The sequence below is a fragment of the Oncorhynchus nerka genome, linkage group LG15 (assembly GCF_034236695.1).
Source record: "Oncorhynchus nerka isolate Pitt River linkage group LG15, Oner_Uvic_2.0, whole genome shotgun sequence".
Classification (NCBI taxonomy): domain Eukaryota; kingdom Metazoa; phylum Chordata; class Actinopteri; order Salmoniformes; family Salmonidae; genus Oncorhynchus; species Oncorhynchus nerka.
The window spans coordinates 53,768,335-53,779,088 of NC_088410.1; the positions used below are offsets into that span (position 1 = coordinate 53,768,335).

The 10,754-nt window shown below is 40.0% G+C and overlaps 1 protein-coding gene across 1 annotated transcript; it reads right to left on the bottom strand.

Moving 5' to 3' along the window:
* Positions 1 to 2,521: 2,521 nt before the first annotated feature.
* LOC115143650 (growth/differentiation factor 5-like) lies at positions 2,522 to 9,225 on the bottom strand. Its single transcript, XM_029684127.2, has 2 exons — positions 8,191 to 9,225; positions 2,522 to 6,265 (listed from the first exon to the last, which is right to left on the bottom strand). The coding sequence occupies exons 1-2, from the start codon at positions 8,942 to 8,944 to the stop codon at positions 5,403 to 5,405; spliced, it is 1,617 nt and encodes a 538-aa protein (XP_029539987.1). The 5' UTR covers positions 8,945 to 9,225; the 3' UTR covers positions 2,522 to 5,402.
* Positions 9,226 to 10,754: the final 1,529 nt, after the last annotated feature.

The following is a 10,754-nucleotide window of genomic DNA, read 5'->3' on the forward strand; positions in this document are numbered from 1 at the left end:
TCAGAGAATTATAAACAGCTGCCTCTAATTAGGAACCATACTAGGCCAACATAGAATAAACAACCTAGATCACCCACCCTAGTCACACCCCAACTTAACCAAAATAGAGAATCAAGGCTCTCTATGGTCAGGGCATGACACTAAATCCGATGTTTGGCTAGCAAGTCACCGAATACAACCACAATAGTAAAATAAACTGATAACAGCTCATTATTGTCCAATCTAATAGTAATGATAACTACAAGCATAGCTACAGTGGCAACAGTTGGCTTTTGTAGCAAGCTACTGTCATACAGGTTATCAAACTAATGACAAGTTAGTCAGCATGTCTGCAAGTTGGCGCCATGTGTGCTGCTAGCTAGAGCGGTACTATTGAACAGCATGATAACAGCAAGCTTAGCTACAATTATACTACATTACATGTAGCAGAATTGCACAAGTAATCCGATTTAAACGGATATAGTAAAATACTATTTGCCAAACGTAGCCAAATATCAGTTTCTTTCTAAATATAACCAAACTACCATTTTAACATGGAGTTTGTGCGGTGCTAACCAGCAAGCTAGCATGTAACAGTGGCTAATGTCCTCACTATACTTGTGCTGAAAAGTTATGGTTATTTAAAAAAAAGGCACTTGTTAAGTTAACTTACCCAATAACTATTATTACCGTGTAGGTTACCAAGTAGGTAAATAACATGCTAGTGGTTGTATTGTTTTAAAGGAGATACTCATCTTTACTCCTTTACTCCTGTATGGAAGCTGTTGAATGCAGTAGAGGAGCTGCCAGAGCACGGTCTTGATCAAGCCACTTCCTGAAATGTCCCGCCACCTATAAATGACCAAGGAGTACATTTCAAACCCACACAACAGTACATGTGCACCGGAGGCAGTTGCACAGACCACTGATTTGACATCTTGGTTCTGACTTAAAAGTTCTTAGCCAATTTAACTTAATCTTGTAAATTAAGTTAATGTACAGATTGTAGTTATCCTGACTTGACATTTAAAGTCAAGGCAACTGTTGTCTTCATTTAGTTCATTAGACTTATTGGATCTAATTTGAAAGTTGAGGAAACACATAGTTCATAGCTGATTCAACTTGATTTTATAAGTTAAGACATCTTAGAACTACCCATCCTGGATCCGGGAGAATTGTCATCAACTACACTAATTAGCATAGCGCAAAGGTCAAAAAATATTACAAGAAAATATTCGTATTCATGAAATCACAAGTGAAATATAGTGAAACATGGCTTAGCCTTTTGTTAATCACCCTGTCATCTCAGATTTTGAAATGATGCTTTACAGCCAAAGCAAGACAAGCGTTTGTAAGTTTATCGATAGCCTAGCATAGCATTATATCCAGCTAGCAGCAGGAAGCTTGGTCCCAAATCAGAAAAGCAATCAAATTAACCGTTTACCTTTGATCTTCGGATGTTTTTACTGACAAGACTCCCAGTTAGACAGCAAATGTTCCTTTTGTTCCATAAAGATCATTTTATACCCAAAATTCCTCCGTTTGTTTGTCACGTTGTGTTGAGAAATCCACCGGAAACGAAAACTCAGAAAAAAAAATCTAATTATATCCATAATATCGACAGAAACATGACAAACGTTTTTTATAATCAATCCTCAAGGTGTTTTTCAAATATCTATTCGATAATATATCAACCAGGACAATTGGATTTTCAGTAGGAGCGAGAGGAAAAATGACTACATCTGTCTTTTACGCAAGAATCACTCTGAGGGCCCTCAGCTGGCCACTTACGCAATGTCGTCGTTTACGCTCATTCTTCAACATAAAGGCGTGAAACTATGTCACAATGCTGTAGACACCTTTAGGGAATCTGGTTGATATCCCTTTCAGTGGCCAATAGGGGTGCATAGGAAGACAACGGTTTCAAAACCGGTCACTTCCTGATTGGATTGTTCTTAGGCTTTCGCCTGCAGTATCAGTTATGTTATACTCACAGACAATATTTGGACAGTTTTGGAAACTTTAGAGTGTTTTCTATCCTAAGCTGTCAATTATATGCATATTCTAGCATCTGGTCTTGAGAAATAGGTGGTTTACTTTGGGTTTACTGCATGTCTAAATTCATTCCTTCAACGAGTTCAAAAGACATTGTATTGTAAAAGTGAATTGTTTTTTTAATTTGTTATTTTCAACTCTCATAAATTAAGTCACTAGAAACCTGTCAATGTATAATATAAGCTTTAGATCAGTCACTTGCATATTCCATTCCTGGCTCCATGTGTGCTTAGGTCTGCTATCAATGTTGTTATTGAAACGTGATTTCAGACCCGAGCTGTGAAGGGACATTATTTCAGGTGCCCAAAACAACCTTAGTGTTTAACTGCTGCTGGAATACAATTGCAATCTAGAAATTTGCATCATTGCATCATTATTTGTAGGCTAAGCTTGGTATGTTGATGTAAACACTTAACAAAGGCAACTTCAAAGAAATGTATTTCATTCACAATGAATTTCAGTTGCAAACAAACATTCCCACCAAAAGTCATGATCTACATTTATTTACAAACATGGGATCATTTCATTCAAAATCAGAATAATATATATATATTTTTTATCTATTTGAAGTGTACATCTTAAAAGAAACTGTCCAGTGGACATTTTTAAAAGCTCATATTCTGTTTGGTCATACCCAAATAATGTTGTTGACTCATCCTTTACTTGTAGTCGTGGCCAACGCATAAATGATAGAAAAACCACTCGGTAAAACACCATCTCAAACGTGTTTTTGAAACAAACCATTTTAAAAGATGCTTGGAGAAGGACATCATCCTTGGCAGGGACAGGCTCAATTGTGATTGGTCCAGCAGCTTTTTCCTACCCCCACCCCCCAAAAATGATCTGGTGGGGAGAAGGAGACAAGGGGTGACACATGCTCAGGAGGGCACACATGCTAGCTAGCAAGCCAAACAATACACAGCTAGTGTTAGCAAAAAGGATAAAGCCTATACAACAACAATCTCGCCAGTCACTTCTATTTCAAATTATGTGGTTTGTAATATTTGGCCTGCTGGCTATTTTGAAGCAGTAAGCTAGCATGCTAACGTTAGCTATCGAGGATAGATTAGCTAGATGGCTAGCCAATACTAAAGCAAGCCAAAGCAGATCCTCCACACAACAACCATCTCACCATTCACTTCTATTTGACATTTTGTGGTTTATAACTAAAAGTTGGCTGTCAAGAGGAAAGCTAGTTAGCTGTTGTTGACTAATATATGTAGCAGCAGTTATTTACCTAGCTGGCTGAGCTACTACCAATCACGACTTGTTGTCTAGCTAGTAAACTCACCCCATTCCGTACAAATGTGCACAACCGCAACATTCAAACGAGGCTACAAAGAAAACTAATGGAACTGTAGCGACTGTGTTGACTTCAAAATCGGGGGTGTGAACTAGGTTTCTATTCAAGCGTTGATCGACATGGTAATGGTTCTATAGTATTGGAGAAAAGTTTTAAAAACGGATCCTCTGTTACATCGTGGCGTGTCATTTCGTAACGTACAGCACGTATAAAGCAACTATTTCTGTCTTACAATCTCTCTCCACCAGGTGTAGCATTTCTCTCACCGTTTAAAATCAAGAAATGGACAGTGATGGGGGTAAGGGGGATACCTAGTCATTTATTGCGTCATCATTGCATGCGATCGTCATTCTCAAAGCCGCTGTTTACTTCTAAGATCACTTTAGCACCGCCCTAAAAACCCGATTCAAATTCGACAAAAACCTTCAAATAGGTTTGGAATGACACATTAGATAAACTCTTTGTAGTGTTTTATTTACATTTTAGAGGCGATAAGGTGATAAGTTGGACAGATTGAGTGGGAAAAAAAGTAATTTTCCCACACGACATCTCTCCTTCTCACTATCACGCATTAGTTTCGCTTCCCCACCCGCCATTTTTAAAAAGACCCGACAGGGCTCATTGCTTGCTTGAATTATGCAGAAACGGGCAGTGTTTAGGTCATGTAATGGATTCTGTGAAAATGGGAGAAATTGTGCTTTACAATGGTATTGACATTAAAGTTGATTTGGAAGTTTTACGTTTTTGGGGCGCAAAAATAAGGGCAATTGTACGGACCAAGGCGATGTACGAGTTTACATGAGTTTGCTGTTATAGTAAAGTGTAGTAGTACCATCGTGTGTTTAAAATCCTGAATACATCCAAAGCCTACTATTTGACTACAGGCAGCATGCCTTCGGTAAAAAAAAAAGATGAAAGAATTAAAGGCAAGACTGCTAGGCAGTGCATGCAGTCCTGCCCCAGGTGGAGTTGGTAGCTAATTTGAATATCCAAGTCTATGAGCGTCTCATTGGCTGAGCTGGAAAATCAGCTTTTTTTAAGCGGAATACGTCCAAAACAATCTGTTTATACTAAGGCCAAACAGGAGCACAGAGAAAGGCAGATTTTTAACATCCTTCTATTAAATATATATTGTAATTCATTTTTGGTAAATATTTCATAGAAATCTGGAACAGTGGACAGATATTTTAAAATTACTGTACTTGTGTATCTGTATCAAAATATACTTTCAATGCACTGTATGAATACAAACAACTCGGTGGAAGGTGACAAGGCCTTGCATGTCTTAAAATCAAGGTATCTTTGACATTTCATCAATGGGCTTTTAATACTTCAATTGGATTTTAAGCTGTTAGATATTATTTGTGTGCAACAAACCATTTATGACCTTTCCCAAACCCCACCAGTTCAGTTTGAGATGTGCACATGCCAATGGTATTGCCATTTCAATTAAAGGAAATGGTCAAGCTACATCATATTGCTCCAAGAGAAACAAGACATTTTGACAGGAATGCATGCAGATGTTCTCATCCAATGTTTCAAGTGCTTTGCAAGGGGCAGTGAGATAGGTGTGAAGGTATCCAACAAGTGATGTCACGGAACAGCAGTTCAAAGCGATGCAACTTTTAACATAACAGTGAGATACATTAAATGATCTGCGATACAAGAAATAGTTTCCTTGATCCTAAACTAACAATGAGCAATGTGTTCAAACTGTGACCAGTAAAGTGATTGACATGTTTGTGCATCACTATGAAAAGCAAACATTTACATCAATTCATACGTTGCGAAAATAGCATGGATTGGGAAGATCAATGTAGTGAAACAGTTTCACATCTCTTGCCAAACATTGGATACGTACATATTATTCCTTAACCACCTCATGAAATAAGGTCTCAGGAAGTGATTTGTGTTATTAGTTTCATGTCAGTTGCTTTCAAAGTATATTTCCCTAACAACTATTAACCAATCTGTTTACTCCAAAAATAAAACTCAGTCCCATTGACTTGTAGGGGATCTGGCTGAACTATAAAACCAAGGTCTCAGGTGAATCCTTTGTCCATTGCTACCTGCAGCCACAGGACTCCACCACCATGTCCTCGTACTGTTTGTAAACCACGTTATTGGCTGAGTCAATGTAGAGGATGCTGATCGGGCTGAGGCGAGTGGGCACGCAGCAGGTGGGCGGAGTTGAGTCAGGGTCCATGGAGTTCATGAGCGTCTGGATGATGGCGTGGTTGGTGGGCTCGAGGTGCGAGCGGATGGGGAAGTCGCACACCCCGTCGCAGTGGTAGGCCTCATACTCCAGTGGGGCAATGATCCAATCATCCCAACCCATCTCCTTGAAGTTGACATGTAGCTGCTTCCTGTGGCAACGAGGCTTGGGGTTCTTGGCCAGTTTCTTGCCACGGGTGGTGGGGGCTCGGCGCATACGGCGCTGGGTGAACAGGTACTCGTACACAGTCTTGTTGTCGTGGCCCGACCGGGCTTTGATCTCGCTGTAGAACAAGTCACGTTTCTTGGTGCGTCCGAACACGAGGAAAAAGGCCTTCTCTTTGGTCTGCCTGCCCAGACGACTGAAGCCCATTGCCCTGAGGTCCACTGGGCGGCCTCGTTCCAAGGCCTCCAGCTCGAAACAAAGCTGGACGGTGTTGTGGAAATTCTTGAATAGTTTCCAAATGTCAAACACTTCCCATTTGGGCGTATTGTGGTCCTCGATGGTTCGAGTTTGGAGCAGTGTCGCTTTCTGCTTACCTGCTGCACAGGTGAAAAGCTTCAGGCAGAAAACTCTGCCAGTAGAAAGTGCTTTGCGTGGGTCGGCCAGTCTTTTCCTGAGAATGCGCAGCTCGGCACCCAGTAACCCCTCCTCCTCCAGGGAACTGATGTTGAAGTTATACTTCTGTCTTCTCAGCTGGAGAAGACGGTCATCTGTAAAAGAAGGTGACAGAGTCAAGGGTAAGAATAAAATGTGCTAATGTGGCTTCTCAGGTAACGCACAGGAGGTAAGATAATGTTTTCTTTGTTTTTGGTGAGGGAAAGCATGGCCATATACAAATGAAAGCCAGGATTTTCATCCAGGAACAGTACGCGTTTGAAAGTACATTAAAACCAGACATTTGCAGACTACAGACCACATTGAAGTATAATCAGACAATTAATGTCGAAATGCAGCTGTTTACCAGTGGACCTACCACTATGTAATATGGCATTTGCTAAGAGTGGACCAAAAATCACTGGAACAATACAAAAGATAGAGAATGGGTGGAGAATTGGCTATGTCAATGTGGAGTGACTTCTGGGTTTAGGAGCCCCACCTGAGATAAAAAACCTACGGTGAACTACAAAAGTATTTGGAGGGTGACACATTTTTTGTTGTTTGGCTTTGTGGTCCAGCACTTTGGATTTGAAAGTGCAGACTGTCAGCTTTAAGTTGAGGGTGTTTTCATCCATCTCGGGTGAACCACTTAGAAATGATAGCACTTTTTGTACATAGTCCCCTCATTTTAGGGGACCAAAATTATTGAGACAAATTAACTAATGTGTTAAAGTAGTCAAAAGTTTAGTATTTGGTCCCATATTCCTAGCACGCAATGATTACATCAAGCTTGAGACTACAAACTTGTTGGATGCATTTGCTGTTTGTTTTGGTTGTGTTTCAGAGTCCTGATAGAATCGTGAATAATGATGAGTATAAGTTACAAACGCACAAATATCATACACCAAAGACATTCTAACCTCTCACCTTTACAATAACAGGGGAGGTCAGCATTTTTGGAGAGTATGATAACTTTCTCACTCATCATTATTCACAATTTATTCAGGACTATCCATAATCATGGTAGAATCCACAGTAATGTATAAGTGTTTATGAACATATTCTATTATTTTCTGCTATAAAAGTGACACCAAAATGATACGTTACGTTATTTACCATTAATTTCTATTCGGCACAAAATAATCTGAAACACAAACAAAACAAACAGAAAATGCATCCAACATGTTTGTAGAGTCACGCTTGATGTAATCATTGCGTGCTAAGAATATGGGACTAAATATAAAATGGTTGACTACTTGAATACACATATGAGTGAATTTGTCCCTATACTTTTGGTACCCTGTAATTTCTAAGCGGTTCACCCGATATGAAGGTCACCAACAATTTGCTGAGGACACGTTAAACAAATAAAGTACAAATTAAAAGTACATTAAGTGCTTTACATGTAAATCTTTAGCAGCTAGAAATATTCAACCAATGTCATTTAAACATCATTTAAAAAAAGTTTTAAAACACTAAAGAAAATATTACATTGAGGCCATTAATTTCACTTGAAGCCCGATGGTCTATTTATTTACATTTTAGAGGCTGCAAATCATTGATGGAATGGCTATGCAGATGGCTACTGAGAGTGTGACAGACCCATGACCAAGGTAAAAAAAAATATTATGTCAAACAGCCAGAAACCTATGTTGGGCCACATTACACAAGCAAGGGAACCTTTTGACTTAAGCTTCAAGTTTGCTTTTTCAGTTTGACTTTACCTCTCTAATAGAGGCTGGTTTGATGAGCATAGGCATACAGCTCCAATTGATTCTGAGACCTGGTCTCTTGGTTGTGTTTTCTTAAAAAAAATAACAAAATGCTCCATTTTAAAGATAATTAAGCATATTCGGAATTTAGCCTCAATCTTCATAATGATTCTATTTTCTTTGGCAGAAATAAACAGCTACTTTATTGGACCATTGATCCATAAGCCATTGTGACATTGCAAGCAGTAAATGCAGATGTTTTAACGTTTATTATAAGACAATTTGTTTAAATAGCACTCATTGTTTTTATGGCATCAAAAGTGTACCTTGTCCTTTATCCACAAAGCTGGTGATGGTGTTGGCCATGCCAGCCTCGTGCAACACGCTGGTGTTCACCTCTCCTGTGGATAGTGACCAATACAGTGACAACATGTAGTCGTGCGGAGTCACCAATGGGTGCTTCGGAAGGTCTCTGTCGCTCAGTTTGCCCGTTGCTTTGGCACTCCTTTGGGCTAACGGAGCGCTGTATTTTTGCACAGCAATGACTCTATGCTGTCCAGTTCGTGCTGATGTTGCAACTCTGGGGAACGTCTTTCCTTTGCTCTGTCTGAGCGTATCTCCGCCTTTGCGTGTTTGCACGTTCAACGCCATGAGAGCAGGCACAGCAGCTGCGTTGGTAGCATCCCCGTCGGGTACCCAAGAGCGCGCAGACTCCTTGCGTCCCAAATTGATAGTTCCACTAACACTACTCGCCGTTACGCCGTGTGGTGATGACACTGATGTTACAGCTTTTGCTGTGGCTGCCTCGCCCTTTATCAGCGGGGGTCCTGTCCTAATGCGCGTGATCTTCGCAGCGCTCGGAGACTTCCAACCCGCTACGCCGTAGTTTCCTACCGTAGACCTGGCAGTTGAGGTGATTCCCGGGTTGGCTTCTTTACCTGCTCCGCCTGCGTGCTCCTTGCCTCGGCTCTCGGTTGCGCGCTGTGCCGTCCCGGTATGGCTCAGTGACACTGGGATAAATTCCAGGTATAAGAGAGTCCAACACCCCAATAAAAGAGGGAGACGTTTCAGGACTTTCATCCTCTGATCTTCCTTTGAATGTTTGCCAGGGAGAAATGCGCACAGGCTTTTCCCGTTTGAAATAAGTAAACATGAACAAGTTTGGAATAGTGAAAATGTGGACTAGAATTTAGTATTCTATGGTAAAATACACTATACAAACCGTTACTCCCAGATCCGCTATTCAGTACCATAGTGATGCAAATGTCCTGTTGCTGGTCTTGGTTTCCAATATAGCCAACAGTTGTCCAAAAAGGTTTGCATTGAGAGGGGAAAACTTGACTTCGTTAAACTCCAACTGTTCTGCTAGATATCTTGTCAGAGACTTGTTTAAATCCCATTTTTTCTCCAAGAGGGAAGAATGGCGTAATGCTACCGCAGTTTTTTTCTCTCAAAGTTGAACCCCTTCCAGTGAAAATATTTCACACACATAACTCCGCAGGTGCTCTGAAATATCTACAAACCTGAACTCAGGAATTGGAAAAGGAATTCCAACAGTAACCCGTTTAATTAGGTGCGCTTGCTGAAAGCAAAGCACAACTCTAGATTTCATACATATTTATTATTAGGTGTGCTTGCTGAAGGAAAAGCACTAGATTTCTTACATACTCATATTATTAGGTGTGCTTGCTGAAGCAAAGCACAACTTTACATGTCTTACATACTTCTTATTAGGTGTGCTGGCTGAAGGCAAGTCGTACATAGTCGTATTATTATTCTATTTATTCAGCCTGCTCTAGAGCTTAACCCTCAAGTCTATGCCTTATCGAAACAAAATATATAAAAATAAATTGGATGAAACATTGAATTTGGCATTACTACTATTAGCCAATAGAAACGCATCGAATAACAGATTCACTACACGGTACAACAGATAGTAAAACAAACGAAAGGAAGTTTGTTCTGATTGTGTCTGTCCTATATCTGAGAGATAGAAAAAATATCAGGAAGCTATTTTTGTTTTTTTGTTTACATTTATTTATCCTCTTATTTTAGGCACTAAACTATATTCATATATACTTCCATTCATTTTTTCCAACTAGTACCTGGGACCTTCCGGGGCTACAGACTGTTCTGACACTACTGACAGAAGTTGGCAGAAGAGACTGTACCAAGTCTTGTGTCCTAGAGAAAAACGGACGACATCGTGTTCGCATGAGTCTCATCTTTCCATAGAGTGGCCATAAATACATTGTAGGACAAACCGTTCGGATGCAACATAAGTTTTTGTGAGAATACCGATTTTCGGTAAAGTCTCAAGGTCTGCCAAACACAGTTCCAGCTCTACCACCTTTCACCACAGATGCGGAAGGGAAATATCGGCTAATGTGGTGGATTGAAATGCAGTCCATGCAAAAAACAGATACAGTATTTGATTTTGATGTTTGTCTTTTATTATGTTGATTAGATTTCCGCGGGCCCATGGAAATTGTATACTAAGGGTTAAACGGTTTAAGCTATTAAAACCAAACAGACTTCCAACTGTTTAGACTGCCCCAACTTAGATTGCTTGAGAAATTTATAATTTCAAATTTATAATAAATAAAACAAATACCTTATTTACATAACTATTCAGACCCTTTGCTATGAGACTTAGCTCAGGTACATGCTGTTTCCATTGATCATCCTTGAGATGTTTCTACAACCTGATTGGAGTCCACCTGTGGTACATTCAATTGATTGGACATGATTTGGAAAGGCACACACCTGTCTATATAAGGTCCCACAGTTGACAGTGCATGTCAGAGCAAAAACCAAGCAATGAGATTAAATAAATGGTCCATAGAGCTCTGAGATATGCTTGTGTCGAGGCACAGATCTGGGAAAGGGT

Bases quoted from the DNA above. Each gene is read 5' to 3' on its own strand.
- LOC115143650 (XM_029684127.2), bottom strand. From the start codon at position 8,944: ATGAAAGTCCTGAAACGTCTCCCTCTTTTATTGGGGTGTTGGACTCTC. The intron at 6,266-8,190 runs GTACACTTTTGA...CTTCTTTTACAG, and splicing joins CTTTGTGGATAAAGGACAAG to ATGACCGTCTTCTCCAGCTG.